This window comes from Alosa alosa, chromosome 4, assembly GCF_017589495.1.
Source record: "Alosa alosa isolate M-15738 ecotype Scorff River chromosome 4, AALO_Geno_1.1, whole genome shotgun sequence".
NCBI lineage: Eukaryota > Metazoa > Chordata > Actinopteri > Clupeiformes > Clupeidae > Alosa > Alosa alosa.
This window is the reverse complement of record NC_063192.1, coordinates 19447184-19473003: the sequence shown is the minus strand read 5'-3', so window position 1 is coordinate 19473003 and position 25820 is coordinate 19447184. Positions and strand designations below refer to the sequence as shown.

Genomic DNA, 25820 nt, shown 5'->3' with positions numbered 1-25820 from the left:
AATAGTAACTGAGTTGTACATAGCTGCGAAACATTGGATTTACAGTAGTCACTTTTACACTAGGGGGGTTTCTGTGATTATATATGCCTCTAGCGTGGCACACCTGTCCTTTTTAGACAGACGGCTGAAGAGTTGACGTGTCCCCCAATTTTTCCGCCAACGAGGGTAATCTCAGAGATCAGGAACCACACAAGTGTAAATGGTTCAAAAGGGGGATCTGGGTGGCTGTTTTGATGACGCTATGTCTGTCAAACCCACCACCGGGAGTTTAAAAACACACAAAGCAGCTGATCCAAAGGAGCAACAGCAACTAGATACAAAGGACACATTTCACAAATTGACCTTAGAAGAACCAAATGTCTCCATCTACAGTGTCAAAGGTCCTCATGACAGTCTTCCTTGGATCTTGGGGTGATGCTCTAACACCTGGACATGCTCTCTCCAGAATGTTTCTTTCTCCGTCTCTCTCAACAAAGTGTCAAAGCCCAATTAATGAGAGCTAGAACATTCCAGAACATACTGTCTGTCGGGTGGTGGGAGATGGTGCCTACGAATACTGTATTTTTCAGAGAGCTTTACATGAAATATGTATCATGCAAGAGCTCTCTCATCATGAGTCATCACGCCACTCATCCTTGGCGATTCAAGATAAAAAAAAACAAGGAAGTGTGTGTGTGGGGGGATAGCAAGAAATGTAATTTACTGAAAAGTTACTGACAACTGAAAACCAGTCCATCTAAATATTAATTCCTCTCTCTCTCTCTCTCTCTCTCTCTCTCTCTCTCTCTCTCTCTCTCTCTCACAGTAACAGAGTGGAGAGGTCCTGTAGAGGGCCAGAGTAGACAGCAGAGGTGGATCTCCAGCAGACAGGTGGAGGGTGTGATGGAGAAGGAGCAGGCCCCCCCGGCCTGCAGCGCCAGCACCACCAGCGCCCCCACTAACCCCCCCGGCCAACCCCACCCCCACCCCCACCCGCACCGCTGCGCCTCAGATCTCTCTCTACGCCGGCGTCCCAGACAGACAGATGCAGGTAGGCCAGGCTTACATTGGACATGCTGAAATCAGTGCAGTGGTTCCATGTGGTCCAAAATATAATCCTCCCCATCCCAACACAGTGGCTCAGATGCACTCACTTTTAACTGTCCCACATTTCTTCATCCATACACTTTCACTGTTAAACTGAATTCAGTATAGAGGTGGATAAATAGTGTCTTTGTCATCACGTATGTCTGTTTTGTTTGTTTGTTTTGTCAATGTATATGTCACCATTATGTGTGTATGTGTTTTGACAAGTAGTTGGTTGTTCAGATTTGTTATTCTGTTGTTCCATTCTCAAGTCATGCCTCCCTTCATGTCACTCCATGACCCCCTCCTGTGGGGCTGTTGCACATTTTGGGAACCACTGAGGTAGTGTGTATGAAATGTCAAAAGTTTTAAAATTAATGTAGTGGATTATTAGATCAGTCTTGGTATTTTCATTAAGGCCTTGTTCTACAGTCAGCAGAAGCAATGGGCTGAGAGGGGTCTTTTTTTATAGACATGTCACTGCTGCCATCTGCTGGTTGCCTAAAGCAACAGAGTCCTTAATAATACCATTAGACTGCAAAGTGAAGCAACGTTGTTGATTTAACTTTTGATGGAGTGTATGTCTAAAGTTTTTTGCAAAGTGTAGACAGCTGCTGTCGAATGAGGAACAAAGTGTGGCTTTAAGAAGACTGATGGGCAAACTGGGGTCAAGAATGCTATTTGTCACGCCTCAAGAAAATGCCATCCATCTTGTTGTTTGTGGTCAGCTTGAGTAGGAACAGGTATGAACCATGACCTGCTAATGACTTCTGATGTCCTTAACCCTTCAGCCTATTAGTGTTTTACATAAAGAGGGTAAACTAACTGAGGTGTTTAAGATGGATATTTTTTTTAAAACATAAAAAAAGATCAGTTGAAAGCCTAAAGAATGCACTGCATGAAACATTGACAGCGCATGTTTCTAAGCATTCAATAACAAGAGGACAGTTCAGAATAGAATACATGAAATTAAATCAATATGTTATTTTAATGAACAGCCAATGTTTCCCTTTACATTATGTTGGACTCATTCCATTTCTGACCTATTTGTACAACGTCATCAATGACCTGGCATGTGGTGAAGTGAATTCTGACTCTTTCCCCCTGGTTCACCCTGGTGACCAGCACAGCATATCACAAACACTTTAAGGGGTGAACAGGACAGAAGCGTCTGTCACTAAACATGTCTTCCTTTAGGCAGATAGGATTATGCAGTTTGCCCTTCCTTCGCGACCCTTGGGCCAGTGAAGAGGTCATCCCCAGTCAGGTTCACAGGTCAAAGGTGAAAAGGCATTTTATGCCCAAATATGCCATGATACACAGGGTGTCACTCAAGCAGAGATGTCTCTAAGGGGAGAAGGAGTGGCCGAGCCAGTCTTCAGGACCTATTGGCTGTTAAGGCATTTGGGGTATATCTTGTTTCATGTGAATGTTTCAGTCACAAGTTGTTTGGTGTCCAAAGTGAAGAAAAGTATTACTGAGAACCGGTCTGGACTATTGCAATGGGAACTGTACAGCCCAGCTGTTGCTGTTTCTGTTTAGGGGAGAAAAGTGTGTGGAGGATTTAATAGAGTTGGGTGAGCATCTTCATTTACACATTGTTTGCTTTCACTTGCATGTTTGAACATTATAAAGATGCCAATCATTATTTAGCATGGTTTTTTTTTTTAATTATTGGCTCTTACTTACTTTTTACTTCTAGTTTTGACTTGATCATTTTTAGTTTTTGTTTTTAAGAAATAATTAAACACTATACAGTACTTTCCCACATTTAAATAACTTCTGAGATTTTTAGAAAGTGCTCTTTGGATGTGAGTGTAGTTTTGAAATGTACTAAGGAGTTCGATCTGTTTTATGTATGAGGCTTGAAGGCCTCAAAACCCTGCTTAGAGAAAACTACTGTAGAGGGGAAAGGTCCTTGAAGAATTGTGAAGTAATCTTAAGATGCTTGGCATGGCTTCAGACTGCTTCCTCTAGGCAGACATAAAGATCAATCACTTTATGTTTCCAAAAATGAAAAATGTATATGAATCTATTTGTTGAGATGTGTGGTTTTACAGCGTCTTGTAGGTAGTGTATTTGGTGGTATATTGCAGCACAATGTGCTATAAAGTAGGTGAGCAAATTTGACGATATCCATACACATCTGGCTTTTATGACTGGTGGTCCAAAGCAGGAGCCAGTCATTACATATGAGGTCCTGAAGATGGGGTTCATTGAAATAACTTGTTTGGTGTTATTTTACATTTTATGGGAATAGTTTACATTTCAATTGTATTTTAGCAGTGGCACAAACACAAATATGATAAGTACACATGTATGTAATCACATTATATTTAATTTATTTATTTATTTATATATTTATATATATATTTATATTTTCTCTTGAGATCTGCAGATCATTAGAAAAGCTAGCTCCATGAATGTAACTCTTTAGCAAAGCCTAGGAGAACTCTAGATGGACTCCCTCGTTGCACAGGCATCCTCCATAGAGCTGTGCTGCACAGTGATGGCAGATCAGGGCAGTGGATCCCAGAGGTTTATGCTGGAACCCATAGGTCATAGCCAAGGGCTATGCAAGCACTCTGGACTGGTCCATCAACGTAAACAGTCATCATATGGCACCTTCCGCCTCACACATACAGTACACACACACACACACACACACACACACACAGACACAAACACACAAACACATGCAGGCACACACGCGACGCGACGCGACGCACGCACGCGACGCGACGCGACGCGACGCACGCACGCATGCGCGACGACATTACCACACACACACGCACCCACGCACACATACAAACACATGCTGCAGGCCTTGTTTTCTGAAGCCTGAATGATGGAGCAGGGCAGGGAGCTGGGGGCTGGGGGGTTGGAATGTGTTTCTGCTGTCAGGAGTGAGGGTGAGAGGGGGGTGTTTTGACAGATGGGCTGCCATGATGGAGATCACTGACCCCTCCAGTGACAGGAAAGAACTACACTGCCCCCGGTGGCGGGTAGTGTGTGTGTGTGTGTGTGGGTGTGTGTGTGTTTGTGTGTCTGTGTATGCTCAAGTCTGGGGGGAGGTGGTAGCAAGTTCTACAGTGTATGTTTTGGTTATTGTGGATATAATTCATAACTCTGTCTCCTTCTCCCCCCTCTCTTTCCCTCCTCCCCCCTCTCTCTTTCCCCTCTCCATCTCTCTCTTTCCCCCTCCATCTCTCTCTCTCTCTCTTTCCCCTTCCACCTCTCTCTCTCTCTTTTCCCCTCCCCCCCCCCCCTCTCTCTATCCATCTCTCTCTCCCTCTCTGTGTGTCCAGGTGATCCAGCAGGCGCTGAACAGGCAGCCCAGCACGGCGGCGCAGTACTTGCAGCAGATGTACGTGGCGCAGCAGCAGCACCTCATGCTGCAGACGGCCGCCCTGCAGCAGCAGCACCTCAGCAACACGCAGCTCCAGAGCCTGGCCGCCGTGCAGCAGGTGGGGGGAGGGGCAGTTACACACACACACACACACACACACACACACACACACACACACACACACACACACACACACACACACACACACACACACACACACACACACACACACACACACACACACACACACACACACACACACACACACACATGTACGTAAACATACACACATACACACACATACGCGTACGCACACACGCACATATACACACGTACACACACACACACACATACACCTATACACCCACTCATGAACACAAAACACACACACACACAAACTGACACATACACACACGCACTGATACATAAAACGTTTGTCACTAATATCAACTGGTTTGGTTAAAGAAATATACAAAAGCTTCAGTAAGGTGAGCAGAGTCAAAAACATAAATCCCCAACACTTATCAGCACACAATAAAATCTCAGGGCCCTTCTTTAGTTGATTTGAAAGAAACAGAGATATGTTCTCCTGACCTTTACTTTGGTCCTGTAATCTAACCTGCCCCATTGTCAAGGACACCACTTGCATGTTGAGCATAAAGCCATTAGTCTGATATCATATGTCACTGGGTGTGGCGTTTTCTCTGCTATTTAATTTCATCTGTTTTTTTTTAAAGTCATTAGTGCTCACTGGGCGAGCATCTGTTCTGGCAGGCAGAGAGATAGGTCTACTAATAAACTACCATTTACTGTAAAACTGTGCATTAATGGAAAGTATTATTAAGCACTCAATCTCTTTTTAATAATGCATTTGTTTCCTTGAAGGTAAACAGTAATATATTAGTTATATTATTACTGGGACACGAGAAGATATGCCATTGTGCAAAACCCTCAACCACTAATGCAATATTGGTATATAAAATGCATAAGCAGATGATGAATTCATTTAACATACACACACACCTACATATGCATGTGTACACACACACGCCCACGCGCACACACACACACACAATGAAAATAACATTACGGAGACGTATGTATATGTGCTGAACAATGGGGATTCAGCTTTACATACATCTGAGGCATCACATTCTTCAATTCCATTGCTGTGCTGAGCTGAGCTCTGAGCTCTGTGCCCTCCGGTCTGGCTGCAGCTCTGTGAAACCTGAGCAGTGAGGCGGCTGCTGATGAGGACTGACACTGATAAATATCTGTCTAAACACTGCGGATGGTGCTCATTTCATCCCTCTAGACAGCTCCAGAGAGAACGGTTCTAAACCTGTGAAATAAATGACATCCGAGAGTATATTAAAAGCCTGAACTGTTTTCCATCTGCGTTTTACTCTGGTGTTGCATTTGGTTAGATTCTCCTAAGCCACAATTTAGAGCAATCTCAAGAAATGTGTGATGAAAAGACACATCATTCCCCTCCAAGGGGCTTTGAGTGTATTTGGAGGGTATCAATGACAGGAAAAGCTGTTGGTTATTACGCACAGTTAGCCTGAGGTTAGTGTGGGCAGTTCTAAGCTAATTGTCACTGTCTAGCTAGACAGTGGCTGGCATTGAGCCGCTGAGATATGAAAGGCTGCGATAAGAGCTTTTGAAGCGTGGCCCCCTCAGAGCATGCTTGTTTGAGTGTGTGTGAAGGACCTCACTCCAGCTGAGAACTATCACATCCTGTTTCTTACGGACAGTGCAATATTAATATCACCTCAACTGCCTCTCCGACATCTTGCTTTAATACTGTTCTTTTAGGCTCCACTGCTCCACTGAAGCAAAAAAGAGCTCAGAGCAATAAGTCATTTGTTGAACACTCATTAAGTCCGCTGATTGAGATAGCAACCCATATATAGCAATGCGCTATGTGAAATATTATGGGTTAGGTTTCCCCTGTAGTTGTTGTCAGTTTCACTGGGAGAGGAGAATGTATGTTTTGACCATTCTGGGTAAAAGAGTGGGGGGATTCTGTTTCCTGCTGAGTGTTCTCCCCGAGTGCTGTTCTGTGTTTTTGAAGTGCCAAGACGCTCACAGTGTTGATTAATGGGCAATGGTTCTGACTTGTGCTCTCCCCCTCTCTCCCCTTACCCCGACACCCCACAACCTCCATCAACAAACAGCCATGATTAAACCCTCTTCAGCCCAGTGAAGGCAAAGCTCAGGACAACCTGGAGCCACATTCCAGCGAATGCAGTCCTCATTAACCACAGTGAGCTCTGCTAACATGGAGTCAGATCCCAGCCAATGCAGTCCTCACGAACCACAGAGAGCGCTGCAAATGGGACGCGAGCGTTGTTTTCAACAGGGCCTCCAGAAATAGTAGCACATGTGTTTATAACTAAATGGCCCAATGTTAAAGTGGGTGGACAGCCTGGGTGACCGTGCCCATCTGTAGCATGAAACCACAGTGTTGGCAGCCCACTGGTAACCAGGAAACCACCGCGTAAAGGTTGCAACTCTGATAAAAGCCAGTCCAATGACACTCCTTGTGTGAAATCCATGCTTCTGAAGCAATGTGTTGGAATAATTTAAGTCTTGGTCCGGGCCATGTGTGTGTGTTTCCCTTTTAGAGTACCACATCTGTGTACGAACACTAGTGTGTGTGTGATTTTTTTTTATTTTTTTGAACACACATGGAACAGAGATCTAAAAGGCTGTGAGGAGCAATTTGGTGAATTTACCAAAAAAACTCCATTGAATTAGATAATTGCCATCATTAAAGATGCTCACATAAGCACAGCTGAGTCTGTTTTTTACACACAATGAGCTCCAAAAGGAAAACCATAATCTATTTAAAGTGCAGCTAATAGCTTGATGACTCAAAATGAAAATAATAACTCATTTCTGATATTGTTAGCCAACAGAAACATCATAATTATGTTTTTTGTCCAACAAGCACTCATATTGCAAATATTGCTTAATTTCTTAGGACATGACATCACAAATACCACCACAGACATGATGATAATATGGACTCTCCTATCCAGGTTTATGAATTTTGGACTTACACACTCATTCCCTCCACTCTCCTTCCCTGCTCTCTCTCTCTCTCTCTCTCTCTCTCTCTCTTCGCTCTTTCCTCTCAGATCAACCTGGCCACCTCTCCGGCCGCTGCCGCCCAGCTCATCAGCCGAGCCCAGAGCGTGAGCTCCACCCCGGGCAGCATCACCCAGCAGGCCGTGTTGCTAGGTAACACCTCAGCCTCCACCCTCACCGCCAGCCAGGCCCAGATGTACCTGCGCGCACAGATGGTAAGAACAGTGAGAGTGACTGATGGAGAAATCCCCCTTCTAGAACCATGACTTGATTTAATGCAAGTAGTACTTATTGCCGCACTAACATCATGTCCTTGTCGCACTGTTCCTTGATGGTTTCCCTTTTTTGTGTGGTCACCACTTCATTTGTAGTCATTTGGATAAAAACGTCAGCTAAATAACATGAAAATGTAATGTAAGCGAAACAAAAAACATGAATGACAGATTTCCTTTGTACATCTATCAGTGGCCTGCCGGTTTGTTTTAGTTTCTCTCAAGGAAAAAAAAAAGCACACAAAAGTGACCGTGGAGACTGGAAAAAAAAAATGGGTTGAGGGTCACCCAACAGCATTTCCTTCATAGACTCCAAGCATCCTCTCCAATCTCTTAAAATAAATACAAATCATTGTGTGGAGCTGGGGCCCTTATTTGAAGGCAGTGTCACCCGCAAGGGTGCCCCGTATGAATCACATTTAGTTCACAATCCGACTCCCACTTTGGCCGACTGATGTTTTTTTCAGAATAGGTAAAAGGATACAGTTCTGAGAAGCATGTGGTATTTTACTTGTGTGCATTTTTGGGGGTTCCTGAGGAAGTGGGCAGTCCATGCGTGCCATTAGTGAATATTTAGGAACGTCAGTAAAGACCCTGGACATATTTCACTTAAATGCGTCAGTGGGTTTGTCGTGAATCTCCCCTTTCAAGCCCAAACCACATCGCTCTCTTCCTAATGCTGGGCTCTGGTTGTATATCCTATGTCCCAGCGACTAGAATAGAATCATTTCTCGCCACGCAGACTGTAGAAACAGCAATAACACAGCCGCAGTTTTTACTGTGGAAATCTGGACGTGCTCCCCTTCCCCTCAGCTGTCCGAATGTCACATTTTCTGACTGTGCGGCCGCTCTTTCTTGTGGCCGGAGCGTTTATTTCGGGGACCACTGCGGCTCATTTAGAAAACAAATGAGACCTGGGACAGCGTATATAGATTTGCTTCCTCTGGCACATCTGCTGTAGTGATCGTCACAGAGCGTTCAGGAAAAGAGCCTATTTGTAGGGGGGAAACTCTTTTTTTTTGGGGGGGTGCCTAAAATAATGGGTGCCTTTAATTTCTTTAGAATTATTGAATTTCTACTTCACTCTTAGAATGTCCTTGATTATTATTCATTTTCTCTTTTCGCCATTAATCGAATAACCAGAATAACTGGATGAGCTAGCAGCCTGGCACGCATTTGTGGAGCTCCTAGCCAAAAAGTGAACGTGTTTGGTGTGCTTTTCAGGCTCAGCAAAGTAACCTTGTGCAAGTAGCTAGGAGCCTAGGCCGCGCTGTTCCTTTGTCCCCTCAGCTCATATTCACTCCAACCGCCACAGTCACCGCAGTCCAGACAGAGGTGCCCACACACACGACCAACCAGCAGCCTGCCAGCACACAGGTACTCTTATTAGACACACACACACACACACACACACACACACACACACACCCAATCAACTAGCAGCCTGCCAGCACACAGGTACTCTTACTAGATACACACACACACACACACACACACACACACCCAACCAACTAGCAGCCTGCCAGCACACAGGTGCTACTAGACACACACACACACATAGACACTAGGGTTGTGCAAAATTCGAATTGCAATTCTGCTTCCTGTTTGCTACCTCAATGGAAATGCAAGTGAAATTCAAGAATTGCATTGGAATTTAAGAGCCAGTTTCAATTCAATTCTGGAATTTTGCACAACCCTGATAGACACACACACAAAAACACAGGTAACCAGCAGCCTGCCAGCACACAGGTACTCTTACTAGACATACAAACAAACACACACACACACACACAATACTATAACAGCCCTCAGCACATAATGACATTCAATACACACTGGCAGCCTCTGGCGTTCTCGCCTTCTGAACAGCCAGCTGATTACCAGTCTAAATTCTGCCCAATGACTCAATGCATCTTCCATCCCTCTCTCTCTCTGTGTGTGCCAACTATTTCCTTCCAGGTGCCGAACCTGGCTCTCTGCAGCCAGCAGGGGGAGGTCTCCCCTTCCCAGGCAGCGGTCCAGGCCCTGGGCCTCAAACAGGCCCTTGCAGCCCCTCTCTTTTCCCTGGGCACCCAGGCTGCAGCTCAGTTCAGGAGTCCCGGCCAGGGCCAGGCTGTTCCACTGAAGGGGGAAGGCCCCGAGGTCTCCTGTGCCCTCCCCAATGGAGGGGGCAAGATGGACGGTGCTAACGAGCTAACAGCCCGCATGGTGGCCATCAGCAGAAACGTCACTGCCGTCACCAGTCATCCTCTCTTTACCACAGGTAGGCTATGTATCCAGTTACACTGGATGTTATAAACAGTAGGCTATTAAAGGGTGAAATGTGGGGTAATAGATCAACTAATAACTGATTGGTCAGCTATACCACATTAAACTGAAAAAACAGGCTCCTGCATTTTTAGAAAATCCAATAGTAGATGTATGTAAATGGTTTTCTATAGGTAGGCTATGGAACATTTAGCCTGAGGACATTTCTGTGGGTTCCAACAACTCACAACATACTCATCCAGCCTGGCTGGTTTGGCTGTGGCAATGAGCTGGAGAAAGTGAGACATGATCTGTCTGCGAAAGCCATGTGTGGGGTCACCACAGCATAAGGTTGTCTGTCATGGTGATGTTTTTTTTTCCCCTTTTCCGTTAGCTATGCATTAGAGAGAGAGGGGGGGCGAAAACAAGTTTTAGAGTGATGGCAACAGCTGGTCCTGAGCACTTAAGCGAGGCCTAGATGTTGCCATGGTAGCAAACCTCTGGGGCGCGCCAAGTGACACCGTAGTTGGGACCCACACCTGCTCAGGATGGTAGTATGTGATGGCTAACATACTGCTATTCTGCTCTGGATAGCAGAACATGATGGCTAACATACTGCTAACCTGCTAAGGATAGCGGAACATAATGACTAACAAACTGCTAACCTGCTCAGGATAGCGGAACATAATGACTAACATACTGCTAACCTGCTAAGGATAGCGGAACATAATGACTAACATACTGCTAACCTGCTCAGGATAGCGGAACATAATGACTAACATACTGCTAGCTTGCTCACAGCATAGGTTACTGATGGCTAAAATACTGCTATGATGTACAGTGTAATGGATTACTTCATTTTAGCCTATTCATTGCAGTAGAATGTGATACCTTGCACACTGCTAGCCTGCAGAGGATCGTAGAATACGCTGGCTAGTCTGCGCTGTGAAATACTCTTTCTCTTTTAGGGGAGGCTGGGGTGTCACTTAACACCATTGCAATGTCTGATATGGCTACTGCCCACAGGACCCTCCCACACCAATACTATGTGGTTGGAAAAACATTCTTATAATGGTGTTAAGATGGTCTGGTTCTTTTTCCTCGTGTGAAAAAAGCTTTTCCCAAGAAAACTGAGCAGTCAACATACCCTGTTCATAGCTACAGAAGCACTCTAAAAACAGTAACATGGGATGTTTGTCTCATGTCATATAAACCTTATTGTGCATGAGCGCATACTTGGTTTCATTATAACAACAAATAGGCCTACTGCATGGGGTCCACGTGTCATGTCTATTCATGGACCGCCATGCTGTGAACAGTCAAACTGGGTTTCAAAGCTTTTTTAGGCACATGATCTGCACCAAGTCAAATTCCAGTCTCAGCCCCTCTCAGATATAATTGTAAGCATTTGTCAAGAACCGAATGGCTTGCCATATACTGTATATCACACTACGTTACTGTATTCCACCAGTGATCCAATCCATGTGCAGTACTTGAAAATGAGTCCTAAAAGCCCCCTTACTCACCAAATAACTGCTAGACTACTACTGACCCAGAGCAGAATGGAGAGGAAGGAAACATAACATGTTGATTGTCACCATATGAGAAGATACATTATCAGCACTTGCAGGGTTTCACCTTGTATTTCCTGAACATAGTGCAGCATGCCTGTTATCAAGCTGGACCTGTTAATGTCTAGAGGAAATTGTTGCACAGTGAAATGTTCCTGTTTCTGTAACACATCATCAGTCTATCTGACAAGAACATCTGGTCAGCCAGTCTTTACCACGCTTTGAACTAGTCCTATAGGAAACAGCAAAAGGCTCCATGGCCAATGTCAGGAAATGCATACATCAAGAGTTACAGTAATTTCTCTTCATAGCAAATATTTCAATGTCTTTTTAATTGTACTTTCGCAGTTCATTTTAAGGAGTTCAGCAAAGTCTGTAGTATGATGTGTAGTATAATGCCTTTAGTAATATAATGTGAAACAAGCTGACTGAATACACCATGAATAGAGGGTTCATTCTTCATTGGCACAATACAGGTTATCAATCAGCATCAGAGATCAGTGATCGCCAAAAGCCAAAAGTTTCCTATTGGCTTTTCGTCTGACTTGTTAACGGTGGAAAGTTTGCCCTTAGAAAAACACAAACAAATAGCAGCAGCGGCTCTGTCTAAAATCAAAAAAGAGAGACCTTGTCGTTCCCCCTCCCTCCCTCGTCATGAACTGATTTTCCCCTTCATGAGGATCTCATTAGACATGAAAAGCCCATAGCCAGCAGCGGCGTGGCGGCTGCTGTACCGGACCATCACAGGCCCGCGGGCAGCTGAGAGGGGGCTCTTAAGTGAGAACAGGCCCTCTCCTGGGGTGACCCCTGCAGACGCGGCACTGGGCTTCTGTTGGAACTTTTGACCAGGGGGCTCTTACATGGGGGGGTCAGTGTAGATCTGAGGGGACTATAATGAGCTGAAGGGACGTGTGTGTGTGTGTTTGTGTGTTTGTGTGAGTGAAGTATGTATGTGCTTGCATGTGTTTGTATGCATAAGTGTGTGTGTGAGAGAATGCATATGTGTGAATGTCCATGTATGCATATGCGTAAAGGGTGTCTGTGTGATTGTTTATGCATGCGATTGAATGCATGTAAGTGTGTGTGTGTGTGTGTGTGTGTGTGTGTGTGTGTGTGTGTGCGCGCATGCATGTTAGGGCTGTGGGCTAGAGGATGTAGTTTGTATATGGGGCAGCAGGAAGCTCTCCCCCTCCTCCAGGCATGCCTCTTAAATCAATAGCTCTCAACTGCAATGTACAATTTGTTTCAGTTTGGGTTCAACATGTTGCCTTGTAATCAGGAATCTGCCTCATATATTTGAGAACATGCAGCTAGAAGCAAATGTTTATGTGTGTGTGCGAGTGAAAGAGAGAGAGAGTGTGTGGGTGTGTATCACCTCCATCCTGCCAATTTGTGTGTGTGTGTGTGTGTGTGTGTGTGTGTGACTCTCTCTCCACGCTGATTCAGTTTAAGTGTGCCTGCGCATACCGATCCTCATAAGTACTATGGATTGGGCCCCTAGGCTGAATGCAGTCGATTCACTCTCAGGGCATTCCCATGGAACCCTTCCAAACGGGTGCTGAAACGCCACTTACTGTACACATATGTGATGAATAGGAGTCATGTCTGTTTCAACTGCGGTAAAGGTCTATCTACCAAACTATGTCACAATGTCATATTATCACAGAGGAAAGAAATTAGCCTGGGTGAATCCAGACGAACCTGCAGGTCCTACTGGAAAGGATCGCCTCTAAGCCCGTTTCCGAACTTCCTGTTTTACGACCTTCAGGGGCATGACCAACATGAAATTAAACTTAAGTTGGTGCATTAAACTCTTACCAAACAAAGGTTTCAAATGAGGTAGTTTACTCAATTCCAAAGATAATACACATTCATATCTGTCTCCTGGGTTTTTGGTGATTACAAAATGGGGCGTCAATGGGATCCTTTCCAGACTAATAAAAAATTGCTAACAGGTTCGCCTGGGTTCACCAAGCCTTGAAAGAAACATTATTCATGCAGTTCCATAATAATAATAACCAGCAGTGAAAATATCCAACCTATACATGAGATATCCAGAGCATGTAAGTAGATAGTAGAGAGAGTGAGTCACCAGAGTAGATGAAGAGGCTCAAAGTACCTCTCTCCGTTGTGTGTGTGAGAGGGCATTTCTAACCTGCCTAGACCCCCTGAGTGCTAGGCTGGAATTAATCATTCATGTGTGGGTGGAACTCAAGCCAGATTGCGGTTCTCGTTCGTTCTCCCACTGCTCTCCATACCGACCCACCAAACATGCTGCGGCAGTGGCTCAGCTTCACACTCTGATTCCTCTCAACTTTTCCGCCTCTCAAAGGGTGTGTGGAATTATCCGCAGGATAGACCGAGCTCTATATGAAGCTACACTGACTGAGCACCCCTGGAAGTGTCAGAGTACACTGTAAGTTGGCTGTTTTTGGCTCGGATTAATATGTATATCCAAGAGTTTGAGAGAGGAAATGGATCAAGTTCCCGAAGCTAGCTGTGTTGGTGTTGCCGGCCATTAAGTCACGTTTTAGATTTACTGGAGCCCCTTGTCACTAAGGTCAGGAGCTATGTACCATGGAGAATGCTGAATTTTGTGCACTTAAACCAGCTTCTACATTTGTCCATTCTTTACATACCACCACGATCAATCTGTCATAAACCTTTTTAGCCGCCTGAGCAGGCACTGGGGGTGTGTGTATGTGTGTGTGTGTGTGTGGGGGTGAGGTTTGTTTCCCGATAACTTACACTGACGGAAAAGAGGGGAAGAAAAAAAAAAAAAAACTTTCCACTGTAACAGCAGGGAGCAGAGAAACTCAAAACCACAGTGGCATGTGAATTTCAACATGCCTATTTTATATAGTTTAAGTGCCTCTGGGGGTTTAGAAAGACCAGGAGGGGGACTGGTATGCCGCGTGCATAAGTAACCCACAACAAAAGGACGTCTCGCCCATATCAGGTCAGGGAGGTGCAGAGACACGGGTGCACGGGTGTGAACATGGCAGGCCTCTCCTCTCCCCCTCTACTCCCTCTTCTCTCCTCTCATCCCCTCTTCTCTCCTCTCCTCCCCTCTCCTCTCCTCTCCCCCCCTTACCTCCCATCCCCTCCCCTCTCCTCTCCTCTCCCCCCCTTACCTCCCATCCCCTCCCCTCTCCTCTCCTCTCGTAGGGAACTCATTCTGCTTTTACGTGCTGAGCTATGCTGCAGAGGGCCTGGGAGCCAACGCTGTATTTTGCTGTGCTGTATGGGGTAGGGTGCAGCTGAGTGAACCCATTAACCCAAAGAAAGCACGGTGTCAGTTTCCCAACTGCAACTGATGGATTGGGGGGCATTATGGGTAAAGGAGACTCAGGCTTATGCAGGGGGCCATGGTGATATGTTTCATGTGGACAAAGCAGAGGGCTAATTTCTCCTATCAGATGTAGACATTTAGGGAATGGCTTGTTTCCCTTTGATTTTTATCTGAATTGCCAATGATCCCTTTTAGTGGCAGTAAGTGAGTCAGGGGTGTGTGTGTGTGTGTGTGTGTGTATGTGTATGTGTATGTGTATGTGTATGTGTATGTGTATGTGTATGTGTGGTGTTTGCATGTGTGTTTGTGAGAGAGAAAAGCATTCAGAGAGAAAGTGTGTTAGTGTGAAAGAGGGTTTAGAGTGAGAGAGAGTGAGAGAGAAAGAGAATGTTTGAGAATGTTTGTGTGTGTATATGTGAGTGTTCATGCACAGCACACTATTTCACTAGTCTCAACATGACTGTCTGTGGTATAATTTAGCTCTCGCCTCAACATCCTCCCCGTCAACAAGCGCTGCTAGCAGGTTCTGTCTCTGACTTACACAAACAACTGTGAAAACAAAACTGTTGAGTAATGGCTGTCATGGTTGTTCTCCTCTTGGAGAAGGGCGCTAGGCTTCTGAATAGCCCTGCTTTTACAACTCAAAGGGATCTTTTTTTCCTGGTTGTTTGTTTTTCTCTGTCCTACTCTCTATGTTAATGCCTCTGGCCTCTGGCTGTGTGATGTTTATTTAGCAAATACTCCTTCCACCACCAGTAAACCCGACCTCACGACTGCTTCTCCACAGCATGGTCGAGGAACAAATTCAAATTCGTAAAAGGTCACATGCATTTTGAATAACAATAACAAATATTTTTCTCTCTATTTTACAAAGAGTGAATAGAGAGAATAAATAAAGTCAACCAAGATTGTATCCTGGCTTTGAATCCTCTCCGCCAGGTGCCCCGGCTGTGGCCATTTGATTTGATTTTATGTATAACATGACACATATATAACATAACATGATAGACAATCCTCTTCTTCACTTCTGTTGCAGCATACACACAGATTCAGACACACCAGTTGCTCAAGCAGCAACAACAGCAGTTTGTAATCCAGCAGCAGCAGCAACAGCAGCAGCAGCAACCACAACATCTACAGCAACAGCATCTACAGCAACAGCATCTACAGCAACAGCAGCAGCAGTCCCAGCTGCCTCAGAGGTCCCAAGCCCAGCTTTCCCAAGCCACCCCCATCCAATCCAGCTTGCAGACTCAGGCCCATACAGTGCATGCCATGGCAATCCAGCCGGCCATGCCTGCTCCTTTGCAGAATCAGAACCATAACCACAACCAGAGCCAGTGCACCATAGCGATTCTGCCCAAGCCAGCAGTGCCAAACCCACAGCCCGTCATTTTCCACTCCACCGTAACTGCCCAGGTGCTCCCTCACAATGGTCACCCTCCAGCTTTGAGCCCCCCCTCACCGGCCAATGTAAAGCCCATGCAGCTGGCAGCTGCCAATCCTCAGGTCCAGCCAGGAGTGACCAATGTAAGTCTCATTCGCATTGTTTTACCACCTGTTTTCTCTCAAGGGGAGATCTTCTGTTTGGTCTTTGCCTTGCTTGCTTGTTGTTTTAGGACTTTGGTTGATCTTTGGTTTGTCCGGTTTGGCTCTGCCATTGCCCCTTTGCTCAGGGTGGTGCCCCAGTTCAGGATGGTGTGGGGCAACAGAACTGTGCACAGCCCATGGCTGAGGTGCCGTGTCCTGCGTCCAATCACCAGCTAGTGATGTCTGTCCCAGCACTGGAGGAGCCCAATGCAGAATCAAGTCTGCTAGGCAGAAACACTGAAGGTAACCCTCACACAACCCACTCAGATCCTATTATGCAGAGGACCATATGCATTACATAGGCATAAGATGTAAATACCAAATATGCTACAATGTAGTGGCTATTTGCTCCTTCTAATCGTCTAATAAATTAAATCAAAGTCTATGATATACAGAGGCCATAATATTTTTTAAAAGCTTAGAACTGCATTGTACTTAGGACAACGACATGGATATGGCTATACTAGTCAGTGACATATATTCCTAGGAAGATATTCCTTGAGGGATACCCCTCTTCTACATAATCCATTATCTTCAGTTCATGCCATCTGGGGACAAGATTTGCTCACCAACACACACACAGAAACTGATGCAAAACATAATGCAGAACCCCAACATACCAAGCAATGTTTGAAATACTCTATACATCCTTGAACACTGAGTCCTGCTTATAATTCTCTTTAATATCTAAATGCATTTTGAAAACTTGGGTTAGCCTCAGATGCAATCAACTTCAGATTGTACTGTCTTCCATTGAAATGGGGTAAACTCAGAATTTCATTTTAGCTGAATCCCTGATCATCTGATCTGAGGCTGTGTCTCAAACTGCATACTTCCGTCAGCACACTGCTAGTGTGCACTGAGCACTTACTTGCGTTGTGCCCACTTTTCGATGGTTGTTATTGTCCCAATATCTGCACTATGTACTTAAACTACGGTAAGTATTTGAAGTGTGCAAGTAGGCGGTTTGAGAGATCGCCTGAATGTCTCCTGTAATACTTTAGATGCCCACTGTGTGCATTTGTGCTGAATCACAGCATGCAGGATCTGCATGGCCAATTAGGAGAGATTAGTAAAGAATATGAGTAGCCAAGTCTCAGGTCATGGGAAAAATTCATGCATGTCATGAAGCACGGCTTAAAAAAAAATCCAACTGTGTCGCATACTGATGGCATGCATCAGAAAAGTAAACACATACAACTTATGCCCACAAGAAATGTTCTGTTCTCATCCTAATTTTCTGTGTTGACGCTGACACTGATTTCCTTAACCATGCACTGATGAAGCACGATTAGTCCAAGCCATGACCTAATAATGACTACCAGGCTTTCATTTGACCGAACCAGAGTCGAGAGACAGAGAGTGTGAGAAACAGAGACACAGAGAGAGAGAGAGAGAGAGAGAGAGAAAGAATCAGGGACAGAGAATGAGAGAGACAGAGAAAGAGAGACAGATAGAGAGACAGAGAGAGAGAGAATCAGGGACAGAGAAAGAGAGAGACAGAGAAAGAGAGACAGATAGAGACAAAGAGAGAGAGAGAGAGAGAGAGAGAGAGAGAGAGAGAGGCGACAACATCACTGCCATCTGTAGGCCTGCCAAACCCCAACACAAAAGGACTGGATGGCCGCGCTCTCTTGCTCCCCTCAAGCGGAAGGCTAAATCTGTTACGCCCCAGTGTCTATTGTCCGGGGCCGGCACTCGGGGGGGAAAGTGACAGCTTTCGCCATAATTAGGGGAGAGGGGGCTGCGCTGGGTAATCCCCACTGGGACGGACGGAATAAAGGTGGACACAGTCCGCTTGCCAGGCAGGTGTGATCAGGGCCCATCCAATCAGACTCATAATTATGAATGATAATCTGTAACATATGAGGAGACCAAAGGGCCTGGTCTGCACTGTGTAGTTGACACCAAAAATGAAATCCTCTCCCGTTTTTGGCATCAACCACACAGAACAGACTAGGCCTCTGTGTGGTGATGGTGGTGGTGGTGGTAGTCATAAATCATTGGGTGTTTTTCAAATGGCTGTCAAGGCACTGAATGGCAGAAAATACAAACAATGTATAAACAATGAAATGGTTTAGAAAAACAAACAAAGACAGTGTTTAAAAGCTCTTTATGTGTGTCTGTAAAGATCAGGCTTTGTGCTACAGTGCTTGGATCTCTATTACTACATGCCAGAACGTGTTTTGAGAGTGTGGCATGAGTGTGTACCCAAAGGGCAGTGTTTTTTATAACAGTCTATTAGATCTCTACGAAGGTTCTAGTTTTTCATATTGGTACTTGAAGCAAAGAGGTTTACACATGACTCATCTGAAGTAAACCAAGAACTTGTATTCAATTAGTTATTTTCAATACAGTTTTGTGAAGTCAGCTGTAGTATTCAAAATTCAGGAATATGTGACTTGTAATAGTCACATCATGTACTTATAATATGTGTTCACCCAGTGCTTCTCAATATATATTCTAACAGTTGCTAACGGTTACTGTCATGTTGCACCTGCCAGAAAAGTGAACTGGATTCTGCTTCAGGACAATTATGGTTGGTGACCACAAACCAAGAATGCATTGATTTTAAATTCAGATTTCTATGGTGTCCTGCAGTCTGCATACGTCAATCGATGCTGTCGCCTTGCATCGCACACCTGCTGACTTGAAGTCTTTAAATGGACTCTTCTGTCCTCATGAAAGATTGAGTTTCCATCAGCCACTCTGTGTTATTCTGGCTTCCCTTTGTCAATGGGAAAGCCAATAGCGTTTATCAGAGGACCTGTCTCAACCTCTATTTCCACTAAGTCAGACGCATCAGATGATATCTGACGGTTCTTTCCAGCTAGCTGATGGTAAGAGCATCTGTGAAGTCTGGGCCAGTTTCAGCTGTTGTGCAAATGTGTGCTAGGACAGATACAATACTTTTGAGTAAAAACATGTCTCAATCATTGGTCAGAGATAAATAGGCTGCTAAGGCCTACATGTAAATATCGGAAGTTTACCAAGGTGAAGGTATTTATCTGCCATTCATTTTCATTATCTGTTTTTAACCTGTTATTTTTGACTTTAACATTAACACATTCTGTTAAAGGGACACCAGGCAAGCCTGATGCTTTTTCTCTACGAAACTCCCCCTTCGCTCGGTCTGAAGCTCTTTTCCTTTTCTTTGCATCTTCCGTCAAGGGTTTTCGCTGCTTTTTCGCCAGCTCTGCCATTATACACACGTTTGCAACAATCGCTAGCGTTTAGTAGCCTGCCTCTAAGGATGTAATTGATCCTGCTTCGGTCGGCGGGTAGGATACACTGAACTTGCAAGCGGGATATTCTTCCTACAGGCAGTAGGGGCGGGCGAGAGAGTCTTCATTCGCACTGTAATGAGTCGTTTAACCATATACCGATTTACGAAGATGAGTAATTAACACGAAAACGTTGCCTGGTGTCCCTTTAATGATGATGGGGTGTTCCAGAAACCATGCGCCAAACCAAGTGTACCTTGATGGGAAATAAATGACAAATATGGAACATGTCAAACAGTTAATTTTACCAGTAGTCAAAGGTCTTCATAATGGATGCAGTTAGTGGCAATAGGCCTACACATTATTTAGCAGATGTTCCTTTGAGTCTTTTCAATTCAATACAATTCCAATCATAACCATTTTGTTCCATTGCAATAGATTACTCGATGCATCTTTTTGTACAATACAAATAACTGATTACATTTCTTTGTAATGGTACCCATCAGAGTGGCAAAAATTGGAGTCTCGATTTGTTTTTCCCTTCAAAACGACATGTGGGGAATTCAAGAATTTACCATGCTCGCTCTCCCTCCATATATTTGTTAGAGCGCCATCACGCTTTCTCAGCCAATCACAGACGCATTTCTTAGTAAATACAAGGCATCATTGGATAGAATTCCAAGTTGACTCAGCCAATCGCAACCCTCCTCTGTTTCCTATTCAGTTCCCTCATACAAAGGGGATTAGAGAATGTGCCCCTGCTGCTCATGCGGGAGAGTCGGTTTGTACAAACAAAACAAAAAAGTTTGGGCGAGATTTGCCTGTCTTGCTCAGTATCTATTTATGGAACCCGTGTGCAACGCCGTGGAATACGCAGAAAATGGAACTCTTTGTCCACTTTCCTCCTCTTTGAACGGGTGCTTGGAATAGTAGTGGAAGGATCCACTGGCTGAGTCGCGGAACGGAACAAAGGCGTGTGCTTGTGGAGGCTGTTGACTATTGTCAGGACCCCTGTACGTGAGCCTTTGGGTTGGGACTTCATGTGGCGGGTTTTTTCTTCTGCCAAATGTCGCTGTAGTATAACTTTTTAACATAGGCTGGACTCGCGCGCGCGTACCCAAATATAACTTTTGGGTACTGTTTACATAATGAAGCCGCGCGTAAAAGCTTTCATTAACTAGTGTCCGACGGCTGCATTCATTAGCCTACAATGCTAATTAATTCGTCATAAGATCACAGATCTCTAACGTTTCATGTCGTGCCGCGAATTCACACACATGAATGCAATGTTTGCACAATTACGTTGTTTGATTACGGAGGCCATAATCAATGTGAAACTAATGCGAGCTAAACCAACCTAAGGAGAGCCATGTTGATACCATCTACAAAAGTAAACATCGTTCCTTTTAGTTATTTGCCGTATGGATGGCTGCATGAATTTCATATCTTGGACCGTAAACCGAGACGCCCAATGGTTGAGTGACAGTCGAGACCTATATGGGGAAGCTGAACCTGCTTGTTTTAATTATTAATTAACTTACATTTCCTTCTATGGTCATATCCTTATTCACATCAGCGATAAAGTTGTATTGCAATATGAAGGCAAATGTGAACTGCCTTTGCTAAGTTGATGGATGCTACTGTCTTGTCCTCAGGCGCGGGTGTCGCAGAGGGGAGAGTGAATGCGAAACCAGGTGTGTGCTCACCTCCAGCCATGACCTCGGGCAATGGGAACAATGCGCCCACTGTGACCGGCAGTACTCCTCAAAATGGCGAGAGTAAACCACCCCAGGCTATTGTGAAGCCCCAGATCCTTACGCACGTCATTGAAGGATTCGTTATCCAGGAGGGAGCAGAGCCATTCCCAGTGAGTCCATAGCATCTACCATCCCATTTACGTCCGCAAACTGAAATCTCAAGGGAGTTAGATGTCAGAAATGAACCTCAGTTAAACCACAGTCAAGCCAATTAATTCAATCAGCTGTTAGAGTAACTGAACAAATCATAGTTGTCTGCTCAATCACCTTGGCGTCTCCAAGTTAAAAGGATACATACTTCCCTCTAGTGGACATGTAGACCCAATGTGTCTTCACTGTACTTCACTTAAGAGATATCTTCACTGTACCCCTTTGACATGATGTTGTTTATTGAGCTTGAGTAGTCCACCTGAAAGCATATATCACAATTTAAGCACAGTGTTCTAAGTGGTTTGGGTGTTGCAACTTGTGTGCTCTAAATATACTCAGGTGGATAGACCATCACTGTTGATCGAGAACCTAAAGAAACAGAAACAACAGCAACAGACACATTCGGACTCTGAGAAAGCAGCTCATGAAAATTCAGTGAATACGGCCGATTCTGAAATGGAGGATCTTTCACAACAAGGTACAGGGCTTCCATTTGGTTTTATTGTTGCAGAGATTTGCACATGACTGCATAATGAAGAGAATAGAAGGCAAAAAGGTGACACAGCTAAAGAAAATAGTGACGTCAATGAGAATACGCTAGGTGTGTGATTATGATTGACACCTTTACTGGCTGAAGATCGGGTTTTATTCTAGTCTTATTGACTCTGGAATGTCTTTGTCTGAGGCAAGCTTTCTGCACTGATTAAGGGCTCATCTTTTTTTTTTTTTTTTTTCAGAGCTAAAAAATCAGGAGGCCGAGCCAACACTTTCCTGTGAGCTGTGTGGCAAAGTAGACTTTGCTTACAACTTCAAGCGGTCAAAGAGGTTTTGCTCAACTGTTTGTGCTAAGAGGTAAATACTTTTTTTTCCCTGGCTTCAGTCTTTGGACTGAATGAATTTTGGGGCCTGTAACAACATATATATCTACCTTCTGTGCACTTTTATGGGGTAACTGATTCATGTGTCTTATCCTTGTGTGCTTGCATGTGCTCTAGGTATAATGTTGGGTGTACCAAGCGAATGGGCCTGTTCCCTAATCGCCACACTACAATGGAGAAGCTAAAAAAGCAAAGATCCTCCAGCACAACATCAGACGCCAAGAAACTGGTGAGCTCAATCCCCTTCTTATTAGTACCCGCGTTCAGTCACCTGACGGGGCAATCCTAGGGGTCTAATAGAAGTGTGGATATGATGGTTATTGTAATGCATCTATTCTTGGCACATCCGTGCAACTACACAACTGAATATGTAGACCAGGGGTCTCCAACACTTAGCTTGCGAGCTACCAGTAGCTCCCTACCTGTTTCTAAAAAAATCTCCAAATTGTTTGAGGAAGATGTTCATGAATCTGATAACCCAATCATTTGGGAAACATGTTAAAATTCCTATGAAATCAAATTCAAAATCTACAGAACAAATCTTATTCAGCGGTTTTGGGTGGAGATCAGCTATGTGAATACAAGGTTGGAAAAAAGGTTGGAGACCCCTGATGTAGACCATGCATTGCTCATGTAGTCTACTATGCGCGTTGTTTGTATATCGTACACTTTCTATGTTGTCTATCTATACTACTGTATTGTGCATTGTGTATATTTTCACATTGTCTATATATTGTGCACTGTCTATACTGGCTTTGTATTGTATATTACGTATACTTTTGTCTATACCGCTAGACAATCAACAATTGTATAATCCTTGTGTAACAGACTTGGCCACTAAAACACAGTTCTGATTCTGATTTTAAAGTTAGCATCATACTGTAGATATAGAAAGGATTCTATATATGTGGTTAGCACTGTAGCATAAGTATATGGTACATATGTTGAGATTCTCTCCTGTCGACAGGCCACCTCCAACAGCCAGGATCACATGGCCGGCGCTCGCTCGTCCCCACACCTGGGCCGGGGCAGCCAAGGGGAGTCCAGCCAGTGCTCGGACATGTCCAGTTACGAGGAGCCCCCCTCGCCTCTATCTGCCACCAGCTCAGGGGCGCAGAGGCCTCCCGCTAATGACCGGGGCTCGGTGGAGCACGGGGAGAGGCACGAGCACGAGCTACCCCTGCTCAACCAGCCCTTCCTGCCCAGTGACCCTGCCAAGTGGAATGTGGAGGACGTTTACGAGTTCATCTGCTCTTTGCCAGGTGGGTGTGGTGCTCATATTGGTATTTTTATTTTATTGGTACACCAAACGTGCAGCAGAGTGAAGAATGAGTGAGAATATTTACTCAAGCCTTATAGAGGAAGTGGACTGGGTTGATTCATGGCACTAGAGCCATGTTAAACAGAAAGTGGCGGCACCGTTGGTAGTAGTAGCAAAGTCCTTTTAGGGAAGTCCCTCCACTCGGCGGCCATATACCAACGTTTTATGGGCATTCATCGGGCACAGTCTTTGGGTCGAACTGCGTGTGCGCAAGGCTTCACGACACCAATCTTGCTCCAGCGGCGAGATCACAACACATGATTGGCACGATGTCTTCACAACACACCATATGATTGGCTCAATGTATTCACATGTCGACGTTTGCCGAGGAAGGGGTGGGATATGTGTAGACACCGGCCATATTGGCGTGACAAACTAGCCCCATGCATTTCTATGGAGTATTTTTTGAGTGCTGTGTCTCTTCATTAGAAAGTCTCTGGTAGTAGTAGTGCAGATTTTAGTGTCATTAGTAGTTGTGAAGATTTAACATGGTGCTATTGGCACTGTTTTTTACTCCTCTAGTCTATACCAAGACAAATGCATTTTTACACAAGTTCCTGTTTCTCACCTCTGTCCCCTCAGGTTGCCAGGAGATAGCCGACGAGTTCCGCTCGCAGGAGATCGACGGCCAGGCCTTGCTGCTGCTGAAGGAGGACCACCTCATGAGCACCATGAACATAAAGCTGGGGCCCGCACTGAAAATCTTTGCCCGCATCAGCATGCTCAAAGACTCCTAGCGCCTCTCGCTTCCCCTCTACACCTTTGATTGTTCTCTCCTTGGAACACCTCAGATGACACAAATGCTCAGAAAGAGACTGGAAGAAGAATTCAAAGCTTCTGCACTGATCACCTGTCCAAACATCTCTCCTTAAGGGCTCTTGTGTGGTGAAGACTACAACATGAAGCCACAGATTAAATACATCGATACTGTTTCGCAGGTCGGCATTGAACTGTTGTCCTCAAGGGATTAGACCTGAAGTGATTTTGAACTTAAGTCAGTTGGTGGGAAATGGAGGTCATTGATGTTGGAGGACTCTGGGCAGCACAAGTGGTTTAGCCCTTTGCATTGATGACTTTGGTTGGGACAACAGGGTGGGCCAAGGCAGTTTTGCGTAGAAACACATCTGAAATGTGAATGGGTGTTATTTCAGTTTAACTGGAACTGTGAACCTGACCTCAGTGGCAAACACAAGGAATTTTTTTTTTTAAATGACCTACATGTGTTTTCCTGTTCAGTATACCGGATATGCTGTTTGAGTGGTTTTGCTTTGCAACCACCCCAAAAGGGTCCCTTTTAAATCAACCAGTAGTATCAGTTTGCAATTATGTTTGTATAAATGAAGGGACCCATTCAAAGAGAATCCCAACATTGATTGCTTATCCCATTTGTAATGCTAGTTCAAGAGTTTGTAATTGGCTTTGTTCATCATAACCAGTGATGCAAACTGTTGTAAAGTGAAGTGGTTGTGGCAAATGTTTTTAAAAGGAGAATAACTCTTTTTCATGATGTGCCTAATATTTATCTGAATGCATCCCAAAGATTCTCTATTCTCTATCTCAACCCTAAGATCACATTCACCAGCCGATTCCATAGACTCCACACAGGTTTATGGGTCAATCAGTCTGCAGGGATAATAAAGGTATATTAAAGGTCTCTCACCTCATGATCACAATCGTTCAGTGTAGAGGGCTGGACTTGTGACCAGTAGATGTACATAGTGCTGTTTGTTGTTCCTTGTTGCCGGGATACACAGTGAAACTCACAGACTGGAGTGCATTACCAGGTTAGCTTTCCAAAAGCAGTTTCATCAGTGTTTTTTGTTTCAGTAGTCCAATGAGTCGGTGTGTTATGTTGGCATTGATAGTTCAGTTGTATGTACTTGTGTTTGATGTTGATCAAGACTCACGCATACAAATAGTTTGCCTGCAGCACCAAAAAAATGTCATCAATTGCAGTTCTCTGACAAGTCTCATTTTGTATATGAGAAATAAACAGTTTACATAAAAA

At 44.6% G+C, this 25820-nt stretch overlaps 1 protein-coding gene across 3 annotated transcripts; it reads left to right on the top strand.

The window, feature by feature from the left end:
- Positions 1 to 978: 978 nt before the first annotated feature.
- Positions 979 to 25820, top strand: phc2a (polyhomeotic homolog 2a (Drosophila)). 3 transcript variants are annotated; one of them, XM_048240300.1, is made up of 13 exons: positions 979 to 1030; positions 4374 to 4532; positions 7561 to 7725; positions 9073 to 9159; positions 9742 to 10045; positions 15929 to 16422; positions 16569 to 16725; positions 21362 to 21573; positions 21953 to 22091; positions 22351 to 22465; positions 22609 to 22720; positions 23459 to 23753; positions 24395 to 25820. In XM_048240300.1, the coding sequence occupies exons 1-13, from the start codon at positions 1025 to 1027 to the stop codon at positions 24547 to 24549; spliced, it is 2400 nt and encodes a 799-aa protein (XP_048096257.1). In that variant the 5' UTR covers positions 979 to 1024; the 3' UTR covers positions 24550 to 25820. The 3 variants fall into 3 exon arrangements, with proteins under 3 accessions (XP_048096257.1, XP_048096256.1, XP_048096258.1); XM_048240299.1 differs by having other exon boundaries at positions 9007 to 9159; XM_048240301.1 differs by lacking the exons at positions 979 to 1030; positions 4374 to 4532; positions 7561 to 7725; ... (2 more) ...; positions 15929 to 16422; positions 16569 to 16725 and adding an exon at positions 20433 to 20719.

Coding starts and splice junctions, on each gene's coding strand:
- phc2a (XM_048240299.1), top strand. Junction 16,423..16,568: donor TCCAGCCAGGAGTGACCAAT/GTAAGTCTCATT, acceptor CCCTTTGCTCAG/GGTGGTGCCCCAGTTCAGGA. Junction 21,574..21,952: donor AGGGAGCAGAGCCATTCCCA/GTGAGTCCATAG, acceptor AAATATACTCAG/GTGGATAGACCATCACTGTT.